The sequence below is a fragment of the Ictidomys tridecemlineatus genome, chromosome 8, assembly GCF_052094955.1.
Source record: "Ictidomys tridecemlineatus isolate mIctTri1 chromosome 8, mIctTri1.hap1, whole genome shotgun sequence".
NCBI lineage: Eukaryota > Metazoa > Chordata > Mammalia > Rodentia > Sciuridae > Ictidomys > Ictidomys tridecemlineatus.
The window spans coordinates 15112430-15130822 of record NC_135484.1 but is presented as its reverse complement, the minus strand read 5'-3'; the positions used below and the strand labels follow the sequence as shown (position 1 = coordinate 15130822).

At 43.8% G+C, this 18393-nt stretch overlaps 1 protein-coding gene across 8 annotated transcripts in view; it reads left to right on the top strand.

Moving 5' to 3' along the window:
• Plekhg1 (pleckstrin homology and RhoGEF domain containing G1) overlaps positions 1-18393 on the top strand; it is a 205232-nt gene that overhangs the window by 167675 nt on the left and 19164 nt on the right. For all 8 annotated transcript variants that reach the window (XM_078018899.1, XM_078018898.1, XM_078018900.1 and 5 more), the window contains 7 exons: positions 1559-1605; positions 6118-6268; positions 9661-9792; positions 10993-11175; positions 11268-11363; positions 11528-11614; positions 16880-16913. In XM_078018899.1, coding sequence (XP_077875025.1) covers positions 1559-1605; positions 6118-6268; positions 9661-9792; positions 10993-11175; positions 11268-11363; positions 11528-11614; positions 16880-16913 — 730 coding nt within the window. The remainder of the gene's footprint in view (positions 1-1558; positions 1606-6117; positions 6269-9660; positions 9793-10992; positions 11176-11267; positions 11364-11527; positions 11615-16879; positions 16914-18393) is intronic.

The window sequence follows — 18393 nt, the reverse complement described above, 5'->3', positions numbered from 1 at the left end:
CCATGCAAGAACAATCGAGTTCATTACCCACCCAACCCCATAGAAAAAGCCAGTTTTGTATCTATGTGTAAATTCACTTCAGCATTCAGCATTGACCTATGATACTTTTATTTATCCTTTGATTCAATTGAAATGTCTTAGAACAATCCTCCCTAATAGGTTAAGTAAAATACCTGACAGTGTTCATTTTGTATTTGCATGGAAGTCATGATTGTACCTTTGTAAAGAATTAACCTTTAATGAGCAAATATTTAATATTGCCCAATTTCAGATAAATAGGACTGGGACATCTGCAAGACTGAGGTAGCCAAGGGAATGGAATGGTTTTAGGGAATGGGGGTATGTTCGCGGCAGGAGGCAGGACCCACACATTTGATAGCCAGACATGAACTGCACTTGGGCATTGCTGCCATGCTGGATGCGTGCAGATCAGTAGGCTTGGTCCTGCTCTCAAATAAACTTTGGCTTAGTAGGGAAGAAGGGAATGCAGTAGTTTGACAAACATTGTGAGCCAAATGTGCACAGTGTGTTCTCTACCCTGAAGGAATTCCCAGTTAATGTGGGAGATGGACAAACAGAAAGTGTCACTCTCGTTTGGTTGGTGCTGCCAGAGAGGCCAGTACTGGATGTGCTGGAAGCCCAGAGTAGGAGCTGTTGGCCCAGCCCAAGAGCTCACAGAAGGCTCCTTAGGAGAAATAAGGCCCAGACTCTGAATAAGGGAGGCACAGTGGCTCTGCAGCGAGAGGAGTGGGAACAGGAGTGGGCAGGGACAGCAGAAGGCACAGGGCCTTGAAAGAGCCCAGCAGCTGCTTAGCTGCTTTTTATTTTTCTTTTTTTCTTTCTTTCTTTTTTTTTTTTTTTTTTGTGTGGAAGTTTCCAGGGATTGAACCGAGGGGCGCTTAACCACTGAGCCATATCCCCAGCCCTTTTTAATATTCTGTTTAGAATCAGGGACTTGCTGAGTTGTTTAGGGCCTCCCTAGATTGCTGAGGCTGGCTTTGAACTCATGATCCTTCTGCCTCAGTCCCCCAAGCTGCTGAGATTTACAGGTGTGTGCCACTGCACTGCTGCACTGCACCTGCCTTTTTTTTTTTTTTTTTTTTTTGGCAATGCTGAGGATTGAACTCAGGGCCTCAGGTATGCTAGATGAGTGCTTTACCACTGAGCCACATCCCCAGCCTCATACTAGCTTTCTTGTCTCCTGCATGTACTCCCACCATGTTCTTCCTACATGATGTTTACATTACCCACTTATATTTCCCTCTCACCCTGTTGCAACCACCAGAGAACCAGGAGCACTTTAGGGCAGAAACTGTTTTCATCCTCTTCCTGTTTGTCTTCAGAGTATCTGGAACCAGGTGTTTAGAGGACCCAAATAGTCAGAGTGTGTGCAGGTTCTAGGTATATAACAGTGGGCACAGACGATCCCACAAGGGCTCCAGAGACGTGTGATTACAGAAAGAAATTTAAAGGCCCAAATGCTGTTTCTTTTCTTGTTTTTAAATGAATGTTGATGTCTGTGCTTTTTTACCTATAAAAGTCTCTCGTTTCCTTGCAGAGTGAAGAGTTCCACATTTACACCCAGTATTGCACCAACTACCCAAGGTATGGATCAGGAAGGAGTGGATCACTTGGGATCACTTTCATAATGTTTCAAGTCAGCATATCCAACATGTGGAGTTCTCAGGTGTTGTCTGGCTGGCCTTGTGCTAAATCCGTGAACAAACACAGAACACGCAGAGAACAGACTAGGGGATCCCAGATATCTACTGATCCCTTTGGGTTTTGGGGCTCCAAGCAGGGACAGTGCAGGGAAAAAAAATGAGAAAGACATGGAAAGAGACCAAAAAGGTTACTAGGTATCTCCAAAGGAAAGCAGGCTGTTGGCCTCGTCTGTCAACCTTTTTCTCTGTGCCATGTCGGTACGATTGGGAAGCACTGCTAATGCATTTATGTAATCCAGCTGGGGAGAAAATGTGTTCTGTTTTTGCTCTGTAAGTTTTATGAACTACACGAGTTTTTATGGAGTTCAGAAAAAGGACAGATTGTGAGAAGCCAAGAGGAGAAAAGGGGGCCCGTGGTCTCCCCTGGGTTGTTAGCTCAGTTTTGCTTACACAAGAAAGGCAGAGCAATTAGGGAACAGCCTGGGCAATATATCAATCAATCAATAAAAGCCCAGGAGCCCAATATCATGGGCCACAACTGTAGGCATTTGATTCTCCAAAAGGCATTTACCAGTCACACTTTGATTCCTAAGCACTGTGTTAAATGCTATAAATACAACATAAACATTGAACTCCACCTCCACAGCCATTCAGAGAGATTGGGGGATTAAAGCAAGGCCCCAGAGCTTGGCACCTGATAGGCTGTCTGCAAAGTCAAGGTCATCACCACCTTTGCCCCATCCCCATCCCCATTTTATGAATGAAGAAGCTGAGTCTGATAGGCAGATTGTTTCAGGGACCAATCACATAGCTGATGAATGGCCCAGCCTGTGTTTGGGCCAAGGTTCCTCCACTCTCAGACCTCGAGTTGATCCCCCATGCCTTCTTCTTCTTATTTTTTTTAAAACCACGTGATTAGCAGTCTTGAGTTATCCCAAGGACAGCCAGGACGAGAACTGGGGGGATTCTACACACTCCGTGAGTGGTCTTAGAAGAGTCCCCAAGGATACAGCCGGTGGCAGGATTCATGTGGAAGAGAAGCCGGCATGTGGGAAGGGAAAAAGAATTCTTGCTCTGCTTAGAAACAGATCCAGAAAGCAGGTCTTGTTAAAAGAAAAACCCCATGGAATAGTCCCATGAAGCCAAACCACAGATTTACTGATGATAAAAGACTTCCTATTAGAGGATCTTACTGTCCTTTTCTAAATATTTGTCAGGATATTGTGTTGCGGGGATTTATTGGTTGGTGGCCAACCATGCTTTACCCAAATTTTCCATAAAAAGAAAGAAAGGAAAGCATCCTGCGTGCAAATTGGAGCATTTATCACATATCCCTATCTGTAGCCACACCCCTGCTTCACAGTTTACTCAAGCAGTTTTCTCCCCTGTACTATTTGTTTCCACCTCCATGCTGAAAAATCAGGAAAACTGTAGGGTGCTCCAGCAAAATTCCAGGGTCCTTCAGCCAAAAACCAGTTTACACCACACCCTAATGCAGAGAAATCACAGACTCAGCCCTCGGCTTCTCCACAAAACTTCTTCCTGAGGGAAAAGCCTTCAAACTGAATAATCAACAAAGTTCTGGACTCGATGATCAGAATCTGTGATATGACCTTCCCAAACTGCAAATTCAGAAGATTTACTAAAAAAGGAAAGTACAAAATAAAGGCGGCCTTTTCACATGTCGGGTTGCTTCAGAGTCTGGGGAAAGGCAAAATCCCTTTTGCATGAACATTATTTTCCCACATTTCTTATTGTTACATTTTAACTATACATGATGGTGGGGTTGGTTATATATTTATACATGCACACAATATAACAATATAATTTTGGCCAATATTGTTCTCAGTATTTCCCCTTTCCCTCCCCTCCTCCCACCCCCTGGTCCCTTTCCTCTATTCTACTGATCTCCCTTTGATTTTCATGAAATCTCCCACCCTTTCATTTCCTTTTTCCTTTCTACCTTTCACTTACGATAGAAAAACATTCAACCCTTGACCTTCCGAGTTTGGCTTATTTTGCTTAACATAATAGTCTCATTTTTCCTGCAAATTATATAATTTCATTTTTCTTTATGGCTGATTAAAATTCCCTTGTGTGTCTATACCACATTTTCTTTAGCCATTCATCTGTTGATGGTGACCAAGGCTGGTTCCATAGTTTGGCTATTGTGAATGGTTGTAAGAACATTTTCAAGAGCCTGCCATTCAGGGATGGTGGTATGGCTCATGGTAGAGCCCTTGCCTTGTGTGCATGAGGCCATGAGTTCCTGAAGGAGCCTGTCATTCGTGGAGCACAGTTCCAAACTTAGTGGAAATCCACAAGAAATAAAGAACCAATGTCTCAAGCAGTTTATATTCTTTTGGGGGGCAGGGGGTACTGAGGATTGAACTCAGGGGCACTCAACCACTAAGCCACATCCCCAGCCCCATTTTGTATTTTATTTAGAGACGGGGTCTCACTGAGTTGCTTAGAGCCTTGCTTTTGCTGAGGCTGACTTTGAACTCGTGATTCTCCTGCCTCAGCCTCCTGAGCCACTGGGATTACAGACATGTGTTACTGCACTTGGCCCCAGTTTATATTCTTTTGAGGGTAGAACTTAACTAAATGCAATAGTGGAATAGCATGTTATGGAAGATCAAATAATAAGTGTAAATTAAATAGGGTGATTGTAGCCAGGCTAAATTCCACGTACATGCCTGGAATATCCCAGCTATTCAGAAGGCCAAGTCAGGAGGATTGCAAGTTCAAGGCCAGCCTCAGCAACTCAGTAAGGCCTAGCAACTTAGTAAGGCCCTAACCAGCTTAGCAAGACCCTGCCTCAAAATGAAAAATAAAAAGTGCTGGGGGTGTGGCTCAGTGATGGAGCACTTCTGTTCAATCCCCAGTACCACACACACTCAGTCATGTGAAGTCGAAGTTCAAGATACTGAGGTAAGAAGTGATAAGTCTCAGTGAGGGGTAGTTAAGAACAGTTTGCTGGAGAAAGTGGGGTGGGTTTTTTTGTTTGGTTTTTGTTTTGTTTTAATTTCAAGTCAGGCATCTCTGCTTCTTTCCCAATTGCAGGGTTTTCATATTCACAGAGAAATACTTCTTGTCCCTCGTCCAGTCAGTTTGGTCTGAGGCCTGAGGTTCCCGTGTCTTAACAAGCCAAGAGTGCCAGGTGTTGTGGCCCATCTGACAGATTTTTCTTTCCCCCTTGGATCCAGTCTGGTGACATTTAAGTGGCCTGGCACACTGACCAGTGTCCTCTTTCTTCCTGCCAGTGGTGCCCTGTGATTTCCCTGTGAGGAGGCACAGGCCCCTCCTTCCTTACCCCAGGGAGGAGCACAAACAGGACCAGGTCAGTGTCCTCAGATGCCTAGTCCTGTAATGAGGACTTCTGGGTACCGGGAGCCCTGCATGCTCCCAGTCGGTGACACAAGCCACTCTCCAGCAGCTGCTCAAGCTATCAGACAGCTAAGGAGCTACCAGGCAGCGGGATCTGGGGGGGGGGGGGTGGACTAAAAACTGAGAAAAGGTCCCAGGTCATATGATGGGGAGTTTTGAGATTTGGACTCAAATTTATGAATCAGTTTGAACCGATATTCTGAAAACAGATGGGTACAAAGGAGAGTCCAACAACTTAATTATGAGACTTGCATTGAACTTCTTTCCAAGGAGTCTTATTTTGTTGTTTGACTCTGATTGTCTCAATTAATCGTGAAAACATGTTCATGACTTGGGGAATAAAAGGGATGAGATTTTTCCTACCTGCTTCCTTCTGAGTTCTGAGACCATAGATGTTACTGCAGGTGTGTGACCACCCGAGCCCCTCAGCATGCTTTAGTTGTGAGGTGCCAGCACTCTTTATCCTGTTCCTGGAAGCTGTTTTAGCACCATCCTTAGTACTTTCAGGGATCTGGGCTAAGAAGGAACTCCAACCCACTTTTCTAATACCCTGTGGTGAGGCACCCTCTCTGAGGACTGAGACCGTCTAGAAGGAGGAGAAGCACCTGGAGGTGGAAAGGGGAATCTATCTGTTCCAGGATTCTCAAATGCAAGTTAACTGTGGGGAGAGGTCTCCCAGAAGAGCCACCCCATAAAGCCATACAGCTTGTGCATTATACAAAGCTAACCATCAGAGTTGACAAATGCCCTAGTGGGCATTTACTGGCAAGGATCTACTGGGAAGAAGGAACTACTTCTTGGTACAAAGTACCTTAAAATTGACTTGTGAAAACTGTGTGAGATCTGCAGTGTGAGCACTGCTTGAAGATACCAGGTAGGGCACACCTAGGGGCTAAAATCCAGCTCAGATCCCTTTTGACAAGCCACATGCCCTGGCATGCATCTGGTCTTCTAGAAGGAAGGATCTTGCTACTAGAAGCCTTGAGCCCATGGTGCTGCATCAAAACTCAGCTACCCCTGCCCTGCATCACACTGACATAAAAAACAATTGTTCCTCTTGCAGGTCAGTGGCCGTGCTAACCGAGTGCATGAGGAACAAGATGCTGGCCAAGTTCTTCCGGGAACGCCAGGAAACTCTGAAACACTCGCTGCCTCTGGGGTCCTATCTCCTGAAACCAGTTCAGCGGATTCTCAAGTATCATCTCCTTTTGCATGTGAGTCTCTGCCTGCGCTTGAGCACTTTCCAACGGGATGGAGATCTTGTGTGTATATATTAAGTTTTGGGGAAAATACCAGAAAAGGCTGTGGACATATGGAATCAGTTTCCACTCTCATACTTTACAACTGACTAATCTGCTTTGAGGAATTAGAGATATTTATATTCTAGGCCTGCAGCCCCGCTGACCATGGCCAAATCAAAAGATTAATCTTAGCTCGGATGGTGACAGGGCTTACGAGTGCCTTGCACTGGGCTGTGACAGTCCAGGCAGGGAGCTATCATCCAAATGGAAAACAGGTTTTTTCCTGTTTTCTTTTATTTCCATGAGTACCGATTCAGTAGGAAGTTGAGAGAGAAAGCTGTTTGTCATAGATTGGTTCCTTTATGAGAGCAAAGAGGAGGGGCTGGGAAGGGGGGGGGCAGAATGTGCAGGAGGTTAGGGCTCCCTGAGCGGGAGAGGCTTCACTTCCAGATATCTCCCTTTTTATAGTGTTTTCCATTACTTTTATAAAATTCAAAGAGTCTTTCGATCAAAGATAGACACAGCTCTCAAATTCTCATTTCTTAGCCTCTAAGGAGGCTGATAAAAATGGGGAAAAAAAAGTTTTATTGAAGGAATTTGCATTCTAGATGTGGAGCTTGCTTACCTCTGCACCACGGGCAAGAAGTAGAGCAGGAAGGTCAGGAGCAGGGCTCTGGGGCAAGCCAGCCTGCCTTCAAAGCCTAGAAGGTGCCCACCTTTCCTGAGGCTCAAGGCACTCGATAAAAATAAGCCAGTGTTTGTAGTTTATTCCTTTCACACTATATTAAATATCTTCCCTTAAAAGGGATTTTAATCCAGAGAACTTTTTCAGTCCAACATTACCAGAAATTTCTTCGCTTTGTCTGCTTGCCTGGGTAGCTCATCCATGGAACATTTTGCATCCCATTTAGCCACATTGGAGATATTTCATTTTTAAATTGGTCCTAATGACATTTTAGATTTAGTGGAGTAAGTTTGCTAAATCAGCATCCAAATAATTCTTAAATAAATAATACTTATCCCAAGACAGACCTCTGCTGAACTCTGTTAATATCACAGCTAAGACTTATTGTGGTCTTCTAGACAGGAAGGTGACCAACCTGCAAAAGAAAGTGAAGTTCTTAGAACCAGCCTGAGAGATGGCAAGTCAGGATCCTTAGAGAAAGTGCATTGGTGGGGAGAACAGCCTCACTCTCTGTATTGGGCTAATAATAAAGAAAAGGGAAGAACAGTGAGTGGATAAATCCAACACTAGCTCCAGGTCGGCCTCGAGATGTGTTGCTTCTATAGGTGGCTTAGATGTTCCTTGTGTCACTCACATCGTCTTAAGTTTTACAGGGAACCATGAATATCTCGGAGCAGGATCCTCTGCTCCTCTCAGCCTGATCATTGTTGGGCAGGATTGCCTCTCGAACTTCAAGAAGAAATGATTATTTCTTAGTTTGCTACTAATCTGTAACTCACCTAGACTAGTGGTATGGTTTCATAGGACCTTCAAACCCCATGAGGCTGAGTATGGGGATAAAAATGTAAATTCCTTTCCAGTTTTTAACTACATGAAAAATTTGCATACCCAGTAAAAGTAAACTAATATTTACAAAGTGTCACTGTAAAATAATGGGAATTAATTTGCAGAAATTATGCCATAAGATTCAGCCTCTTCCATTTAACTGAGTTTGCACAATAAATGTCATAGAAATGATCTAAGGCACAGTTTCTTACTGTAGATGTGATTGTCTCTTGGTATCTGCAGGGGATTGATTTCAAGGATACCAAAGCCGCAGATGCTCAAGTCCCTTATATAAAATTATGTAGGCTTGTGTATTATTCAATGCATGTGTAACCTCCCCTATACTTTAACTCATCTCTAGATAGTTTATAATACCTAAAGCAGTTATTACAACATATTGTTTAAGGAATAATAATAAGGAAAAGCAGTCTGTTCATATTCTATATAGATGCAATTTATTTACATATATACATAGAGAGATTAGAGTTATTGTTGTTTTTAAGAAAATATAGTTTTACCTTAATAAGCATTTATTGGGGCTGAGAGTGTAGCTTAGTGATAGAGTACTTGCCTAGCATTATGGAGGTCCTGGGTTCCATCCCCAGCACCAGAAGAAAAGAAAAACATCTATTGACCACCTGTCTGTTAGGTATTATGGAGAAGATAAAAAGAATAGTCTTTGACTCCTAAGGGATCGAGGTACAGGAGTCTAATATCCTCTAAAGAATTAGAACAGAGGTTGCGGGGCACAGTGCTGTGCATGCCTATAATCCTAGCTACTGGGGAGTCTGAGGCAGGAGGGTTGCAATTTCCAGGTTAGTCTGAACAATTTTTCTTCTTCAGTACTTGGTATAGCTTGGGAAATTTAGCAAGACCTTGCCTCAACATGAAAATTTTAAAAATTCCTGGGGATACAGCTAGCTCAGAAGCAGAATGCTCCTGCTTTCACCTTCCAGTACCAAATAAATGAATAAATAAATAAATAAATAAAGGAAAAAAGAAAGAAAAGAAAAGGAATTAGAACAGAGATTGTGTCCCTCTCTCCCTTCCCTGGGGCTGTGGAACTCCATGCTAACATGGGTGCTAACATAACCTGCTGAAACCATCAGACAAGTTAGTGCATGATTCCTGTGAACTTCCTTGACACTCCAAAAGACTGTCTTCAGTGAACCTCATTGAGGTTCTAAGACCTCATGTCTGCATGAAAATGTGCTTGCTGTAGAGGTTTCTATTTGCATGTTTGGTTTTGGTGCCAGGGATCTTCACCTAGGGCCTTCTGAATGTTAAACACCTGTTCTACCACTGAGTTGCACCTTCTGGCCCCTACGGAGGTTTTTTTGTTTGTTTGGTTGGTTTTTTTTAAGATATTGTCTACGAAATTTTTGAGTCTGTGACACTTTGAGGTCTTTGTGAGACATTTTGTTTCCTCTATAAAAGAAAAAAAAGATATGTATTTTGATCTTGTAAGAGTGAGAACTGTATCACTGAGAGCGATATTACCTTGGTCACCAAGAAGCTCAGAACTCTCAGCTATAAGATCAATTCTCATATCTATTATAACTGTCATATCTCTTTGAGACTTACTGTGTGTTATAGCCTTTCCTGGAATTCTAATACTCTTGTATTATTCTTAGACCTATTTTTTATTTCCATCTTATCATTTTGTGGCAGGTGTTCCTGGTAAGAACCTCAAAATCTTAAGGAATGATAGTAGTAGGCAAATAAATAAGCACAAATAAAATATAAGGAACTAGTTATGGAGATGTTATTCATTACTTCCTATATGAAAAAAAAATGGAAAACAAGTAGTTATTTTTGTGTGTGTGTGTGTGTGTGTGTGTGTGTGTTTTTAAAGGAAATAGAAAATCACCTTGACAAGGACACAGATGGCTACGATGTGGTGCTTGATGCTATAGACACTATGCAGCGAGTGGCCTGGCACATCAATGACATGAAGCGGAAACACGAACATGCAGTCCGGTTACAGGTGAGCCCACAGCAAGGTGTCAGTACCCAGCAGGGCTGCAGGGACACGGATATGTATCATTTCCAAAATCAAATCCAATATTAAGATTGCACAAATATCATACTTTATTTATGGTCCTCATCATAATTCTCCCTGAAGAAAGATCAGGGCACCAATAATAATGACCATTGTTTAGAGTAGCTATTTAAGACAAAGTTGTTATGTAATTTAGCTAATAACTTGCTTATAGCCCTTTGAAGACCCAAGCTAAAAACTTTCATCTCCCAAGGCCTTACCTTATGTTAAGTAATAAAATTATAAATTAGTAATTTTTGTTAAAAGCAAAGTACCTAGACCTTTTAAGCTTCTATTCTTTCTCACTCACTCCTGCAAAACCATGAGATGGTTCTCAAGCACATCGTTTTAGTTTCCTCATCGTTAAAATGAGACAGTCAAATGAGAAGTTTGCTAAGGTCCCATCTAGCACCAACATTTTGATCCCTAAAACACTCAGGAATTTTTAATAGATGCTGTGCCAATTATCCTAGAAATCTAAAAAAAAAAATAGCCCTTTTTAAAAGCTAATTAAAAACAAAAACAAAACATATAGGCCCCAAAATCCAGTTCCAACTTCTTGGGTGTCCCTAGAGTAAAACAAAAAGCCCAGAGTTGACTCCACACTATGCAGGGACACGATGCATCATTTGGCTCATAAGTCAGAAAAAACTCTAGGCAGGTGGGCAGGAGAGTATATGATATCATGCCATAGAGTCAAAAATCAGAGGGGGACAGCATCCTACTCTTTCATGCCATATCTGTTTTTTGCAGTAGTAGCAGAAGGTTTAATGCTTAGTCATTCAAGTGTATTGCAGGCATCAGGCAAACCTTTGTTGGCATTCTGAAGACAGTGCTAAATTAGATTCTGGTCAAACTTATCACCATTTCTAGTTCCTTCCTTCCTTCTTTCTTTCCTTCCTTCCTTTTGCCTATGGCATGGGTTATCAAACCCAGGACCTTGCACATGCTAGGCAAGCACTGTACCACAGAGCTTTCTGTTTTCAACCAATGAAGTCTTTCATTATCTTGTGGCTTCCTTCATTAAGTGGTACTTGTGAACATTTTCATTTTTCAAAATAATGACATCATCTTCCTTAAGCAATATTAATGGACAACAAATCCTAAAGAAATGTCAATCGTGTTACCAATTTCTATATTTACCAGGAGATTCAGAGTTTGCTCACAAACTGGAAGGGGCCAGACCTGACCAGCTACGGGGAACTGGTGCTGGAGGGAACCTTCCGTCTCCAGCGGGCCAAGAATGAGCGGACGCTCTTCCTCCTTGACAAGCTGCTTCTCATCACCAAGAAGAGGGATGACACGTTTACATACAAAGCTCACATCCTGGTAGGTGTGAACACCAGTCACATGGGGGCCAGGGCCGGGGGGCTGCTTGTTCCCTCTCCCCAGTGGCCTCACCTCCGTGCTCTCTGCTCCAGTGTGGCAACCTCATGCTCGTGGAGGTGATCCCCAAGGAGCCACTCAGCTTCAGCGTCTTCCACTACAAGAACCCCAAGCTGCAGCATACCGTCCAGGTAGAGAGCCTCACCGCTTCCCTGGGCCCCCCTCGTGGACGAGGAGTGCTGGGTGCCGGGGCCTTTCCAGGTCTTCCTGACCACACAAGGTGCTTCCCATCTCATCGGGGGGCTAAAGGAGTCCAACATCTGTCCAACATCTGACCCTTCCATCTGCCCCGTAGGCTAAGTCTCAGCAAGACAAGCGGCTCTGGGTTCTGCACCTGAAGAGACTGATCCTGGAGAACCATGCAGCAAAGATTCCAGCTAAGGTAAGACGGCAGATGCAGTCAGCAGACAGTGGCCGAGAAAGGGGTCAGGTCCTAGCAGGGCAGCGGGACAGGAAGTGAGGCTCAGTTGAAAAACACCATTTGAGATGTCAAGTCTGTAAGGACCGATTCCACCACCCAGTGCTGCAGAGATTCGCTCATGGTGGGCTCTGTATGAGGTGTTCCCCGCCTTGGGAGATTGAAAGAAGTGAGGGGAAAGACTGTAAGGAAAGTTCCAGAGGAACTAACAGAAAACGGAGTATGAAGTCGAGCATGGTGGCGCACGCCTGAAATTCCAGTGGGCTCCAGAGGCTGAGGCAGGAGGATCGCAAGTTCAAAGCCAGCCTCAGCAAAAGCAAGGCACTAAGCAACTCAGTGAGACCCTGTCTCTAAATAAAATACAAAATAGGGCTGGGGATGTGGCTCAGTGGTTGAGTGCCCCTGAGTTCAATCCCTAGTACCAAAAAAAAAAAAAAAATAGAGTATGAGAAATACTCAGAGGGGCACTAAGAACCGGCCACACAGGAAAGACCACTAGGTGCTATGGGAACAGCACCCAGAGAAACGAGCCCCAGGCATGGCAGTGAGTGTACTCAGAGCAGGGACAGCTGGCCCTGTAACCCCTGACCGGTTTGCTCAACATGGTGAAATCATGGCACTGTAAGCCAGGTGTCACCAAAGGACAGTGTCCATTTCAGTGGGGAGAGGAAGTGCCTTTTACTTCATTCTTGAAGGGTGAGGAGTATTTTCATAAGTGAGGGGAAAGGAAAAGGGAAACCAGGCTGAAAGGACGTGTAAACAAGCAGGAGAGAACGGGGCACTGTGCTCAGGGCCCAGAGGCGCTGCCTGCCCGGGAGGGCCAAGCTCTCAGGGTCAGGATAGCAGGTGAGGCTGGGAGGCTCAGTGGGCCGAGGGAGGACTTTGGACCATGCACCATGGAGTCTGCATGGTGAGATGAGGAGCAGGGGCTGTGGTGGCCACAGAGGGAGAGGTGAGGCAGCTTGTGAGGCAGAGGAGCGGGAGTTGGCCACTGAGATTCAGCTTCAATCGTGACCTGCACCAGGAGCATGGCGCCGGAGCGCCCAGCAAGCTGGGAGGTGGGGAGAACTGGTTCCATGGGAGTTGAGGGGCAGGGGAGACAGGACCCTTGCAGGTAGAAATTCGGGTTCTGGGAGCCGAGGGTTAGGCGAGACAGTAATGGAAGGTCTAAGATGGTTCACAAAAGTGTGCAGAGGAAAGAAGGCCCCTCGGGAATCCCAGTGAGTGGTCTAAAAGGGGAGGCGGATCTGAAGCACAGAAAAAGAAAAAGGGGCCGTAAGAGAAGCAGGGAAAGGCGTTGCGCCAGCAAAGGAAGGTGAATCTCACAGACAGAGAATGGAGAACAGTCTTGCAGAGGTCAGATGATTCAAATGGAAAGACAGATTTTTAGGGTTGGCAGCTAAGAAGAAAAGGTCTGAGTGGGTCAAAAAGTAAGGGTGAAATGAGGAACAGACCGGGTATCGCTTTTTCACTTCACAAAGGTCAGAAAAGGAAAAAGCTGGTAGTTTGGGGAAAAGCCAAAGCAAAGTACAGATGCAGTGGCACAGGAGGCTGAGGCAGGAGGACCACAAGTTTGAGGCCAGCCTCACCAGGTAGGAAGACCTTGTCTGAAAATAAAAAGGGCTGGGATATAGCTCAGTGGTAGAACGCACCTGGGTTCAACCCGGAGTACCTCCCTCCCCCCCCCCCCCCACACACACACACAAAGATACCATGTGGATAAGAGGGCTGCAGGGGATAGGAAGGGAAACGGGAGACAGTAAGGCCAGGAGAAGGATGTTTGTTGGGGTGAGAACTGGGCAGGTGGGAACAATAGGCCCGTCAGCGCAGCAATAGGAGCTAGTCTTGGGAAGGGTTGGAAACATGTTTTCTGAACCAAGAAGAAGAAAGATGAGCGAGGCAGAGAACAGTGGGTGGACTTGGGGAAGGAAAAGCTTCTAGAGATAAAGTAGCCAAGGGACTATGGTGCAGGGGTGAGTGTCATTACCGCTTAGCCAGGTAGAGGGTGGAATGGTCCACAGTGGGAGGGAGGTGGGGCAGAGAGTGGGGCCATAATCATGGGAGTGGACCTGGGTGGGAAATCAGGAGGACTGAGCTCTGAGAGCCTGTTTTGCCCTCTGTGTATTTTGAAAAGCTTGTGAAGTTAGTCCTCAGGGGCCGCCAGCCCCAATTACTCAGGAAATGAACTTGCAGAGGTGTGTACGTGGACTGCGGTGGGAGTTTCATTTCATCGGGGGATTATGAGATGCAGGGGAGTTCGGGCAGAGGGGTGACTGCAGTTGCTTCACGGGCTGGTCCCGGGGTTGCTGGCCTGGAGGCCCTCTGAGTAATGGCAGCCTGTGTCCCATGCCCCACCTGTTGATGACAAGTCTCCTGAGAAATCCAAGTTGCTTAAGAAAATTCTGAAAGGCAATTATAGACCATTACAAAACCAGACTAGCCTACATACCTGTCCCTTTCTCCTACACACGTGTGTGTGCCCCTGGCCCTTTTGCCTCTATGTGTTACCAGTTGGACATAGCCATAGTTGAATTGTATTTCTCACCTAAGTTGTTGATCCATTTAGAATCTAAATTTTTTCAAGTTACAACTCACTGATCACATATACACTGTGCTGTATCTTATTTCACCCTCAGCAAAACACCTTATGAAATAAGTCCAATTCAAGAGAACTAAAAACAGAGGTTCAGAGACATTAAGTTGTGCAAGTTTTACCACGAGTACATGACTAAACTCAGACTCAGACCAAGGTCTGTCTGCCTGCAAGGAACTTCTTAACCATAGTGTTCCCACGGGTGGTAAAAATACACTTATTTCATATACTTAATCCACTGTAATGTTATCGTACAAATAAAAGGATTACGTTGAACTTTTTGATGAAAGCTACATCTTTCATCAAGACTATTTCTTAAATTGTTTTCTTAAAGCTTTCAAAATGTATTTCTACAAAATAAAATAAATGTATAATGGGGCATTTTAGGTAAAAATGTATCACTGATCTAAGTGTCAACACAGCTTTTGGAAATTCATTAGTTTAACTCCTCCCAGCCTCCACCCACTCCTTTAATTCCATGATGGTCCTTGACTGACACCTAGTGGAAATCCTGGGAATAGTACTTTTTTGAAATTAAATGTCAAGATTGGGGGACGGATACTTTGTTCAGGATTACAGATACCAGGGAATTTCCTGGAAGTAGCCCCATTCTCATTCATCTAGATGTTATATAGACTGAACTCTTATCCAAATTAATTAATAATTAATTATTAATTAAAAATTAATAATTTTGCATTTCATATATTAACATGGTTCTAGAAACATGCTTTCCAGAAATTGAGCTATCGCTTATATTTGAAATTTAATTCCAACTGGTGCATGGAAATGGAAGGAGACCCTCATTGTTATTCAAAATTACATATAAGAGGTTGTGAGGGGAATGGGAAAAAAAATAAGGAGAGAAATGAATTACAGTAGATGGGGTAGAGAGAGAAGATGGGAGGGGAGGGGAGGGGGGATAGTAGGGGATAGGAAAGGTAGCAGAATACAACAGTTACTAATAGGGCATTATGTAAAAATGTGGATGTGTAACCGATGTGATTCTGCAATCTTTGTAATGTTTTGAATAACCAATAAAAAAAATCCAACTGGTAATCTCAAATTCTAAATTTAAAACAGAAATATCAACATAACAAAATTCCAAATATTTGTTTTCTCAAAGCCAAGGTGACTGTGTTAAGGCCTCTCTCTCTCTCTCTCTTCCTTCACTTTCTTAAACTAAATAAGATTATCATTTAGCCTAAATATTTTTATAATATCAAAGATTTCAGAAAGTAGGAGTGATATTATTTTGAGTCATTTTATCATAGTTTTATAGGTTAAGTGACATTTCCCTTGAGAAATAAAAATGACACCAAAGAGGCTAAAAGGCCATCTAAACTGATTACTTTTCTTTGAATTCTTAGGCAAATTGGCTAAGAAAATCAGCTTGCCTTTTTATAACACCCTAAACATCCATAACATGTGGCAATAATAATAGCAAAAAGAAACCCCCAAAGCATTAGCCCTCAGAAAGTGTGTTGGAGAGGGAGGGCTAAGTGGAGCAGCAGGTCACTGGACACGGCCCCCCAGGAGGGCAGCAGCAGCAGGCAGGTGAGTGCCTGTGCCCGACGTTAATGTAGCTCCACCTGATGGGTCCCTCTGCCATCCCATCTGACAGTGGAGGAAGCTCAGCCAGAGATAACAGCACCCACCACCTGGCTGTGTGCCCGAGCTGGGATCACAGTGACCCTCAGCACCTTGACTCCACACTGTACCTCTTTCCTCCTGCCTGGAGCACCCAGAAGAGATGGAAGGTGAAGGGAATCAGGGCAAGAAACCTGATGTTCACCATGCAGCATTTGGGAGGAGAGATGCAGTGAGAGCAAACTCCAGCAGCCATATTCCAATCAACTAAAAATAGACAGCCCCCCACCCACCAACAACAGGGCTTCCACATCTGCAGATCCAACCAAATGCAAATAAAAAAATGTTAGGAAAAAATTTACGGCTACACTGAACATTTAGACTTTTTTTCCTTTTCATTATTCCCTAATGAATAGTTATATAACTATTTCCATAGCACTTATTTTGGATTAGGGATCATAAGTAATCTAGAAGTGGTTTAAAGTTTACGGGAGGATGTGTGGGGTTATATGCAAATACTTACCACTTCATATAAGGGACTTGAGTATCCATCAGTTTTTGTACCTTTGGGGCATGCTGGGAATGGGACACTGAGGGAGACTGTGATTCTAGGGACCACCAGTGGCATGGGGAGGGCTGGTGTTCTATAGATGCCAGGCTCTGGGCCTTGGGCTTTTGATTCGGCAGACCACTATGGGTCGCAGGAGTATACTTTTCTTTATCAGCTCCCCAGTGAATGATTCCTGATGATCAACCAGGCTTAAAACCAACTCTTCCTTTCTCCATCTATTTTTGCAGATTGGCGGGGTGCTGGGGGGGCCAGCCCTAGCTCTGGAGTCTCAGTTGGGCAGCATCTATGGTGCCCATGAGGGCATTTATCTCATTGAATTCCCTGAGCTCCTGATCTATGTTTTAATGTCTGCAAGAAACAGTCATTTAAAGCTTTTTCTAATTTCTTTATTCAGATGGGATAAGAACTGTATTAGAATTAGTAGATTAAAGAAAAATAATAATAGTACTTGCAATTACAGCTACACTTTCTCTTTCAGGCCAAGCAAGCAATACTTGAAATGGATGCCATTCGTAAGTTTTATGTCCTTAACATGAATTGAAATGTTCCTTACTTGTATCGTCACATTTTCTCTCTTATGAAGAGTTTATAAAGTGTCATTTGTAAGAAAACAGCATCTCTCTGCTCCCTACCCCACCCCCCGTCCTACTGAGTTTGGACTTGGCAGTATGATTGGGGAGGCCAGTCCATTGGACCAGATGACCTCCCTTGAGTTAATGTTACCTGCAGCTCTGGAGATGTGCATGTGGCCTTTGGGGTCCTCTAATTTGAGGAACACCAGTTTATGGCTTTGTACCCAGAGTGCTGGCCTTCAAGGTGCAGATGATCAGTCACTGGATATGCTGCGTGTCTTTAGGATTAGACCAGAGTTTCTTAATCCAGAGTCTGTGTGCTGCCTCGCAGGGGCAGAAACACATGAACTCAATGAAAATTCCTTTTCTGGATCTAAATCTTTCACCAGGTGCTTAAAGGAACAATGTCTGTAAACGTTTTTAAGAATACTCCACTGGAGTCCTTGGCCCATTTATTGATTGGGTTATTTGTGTTTTTGGTGCTTAGCTTTTTGAGTTCTTTATATACCCTAGAGATTAGTGCTCTATCTGATGTGTGAGGGGTAAAGATTTGCTCCTAAGATGCAGGCTCTCCATTCACTTCAGAGATTGTTTCTTTTGCTGGGAAGAAACTTTTTAGTTTGAATCCATCCCATTTATTGATTCTTGATTTTAATTCTTGCACCAAAGGAGTCTTATTAAGGAAGTTGGGGCCTAATCCCACGTGATGGAGATTAGGGCCTACTTTTTCTTCTGTTAGGCACACAGGGTCTCTGGTTTTATTCCTAAGTCCTTGATCCATTTTGAGTTGAGTTTTGTGTATGGTGAGAGATAGGGATTTAATTTCATTTTGTTGCATATGGATTTCCAGTGTTCCCAGCACCATTTGTTAAAGAGGCTATCTTTTCTCCAATGCATGTTTTTGGTGCCTTTGTTTAATATAATTGTAATTTTATGGGTTAGTCTCTGTGTCCTCTATTCTGTACCATTGGTCTACCAGTCTGTTTTGGTGCCAATACAATGCTTTTTGGGGGGTTTTGTTGTTGTTGTTGTTGTTTTTTACTATTGCTCTGTAGTGTAGTTTAAGGTCTGGTACAGTGATGCCACCTGCTTCCATCATTGCTAGCAATTAGAGAAATGCAAATCAAAACTACTCTCAGATTTCATCTCACTCCAGTCAGAATGGCAGCTATTATGAATACAAACAACAAAAAGTGTTAGCGAGGATGTGGGGGAAAAGGTACATTCATACACTACTGGTGGGACTGCAAATTGATGCAGCCAATATGGAAAGCAGTATGGAGATTCCTTGGAAAATTGGGGATGGAACCTCCATTTGACCCAGCTATCCTTCTCCTTGGTCTATATCCAAAGGACTTAAAAGCAGGGACATAGCCACATCAATGTATATAGCAGCACAATTCACAATAGCCAAACTGGG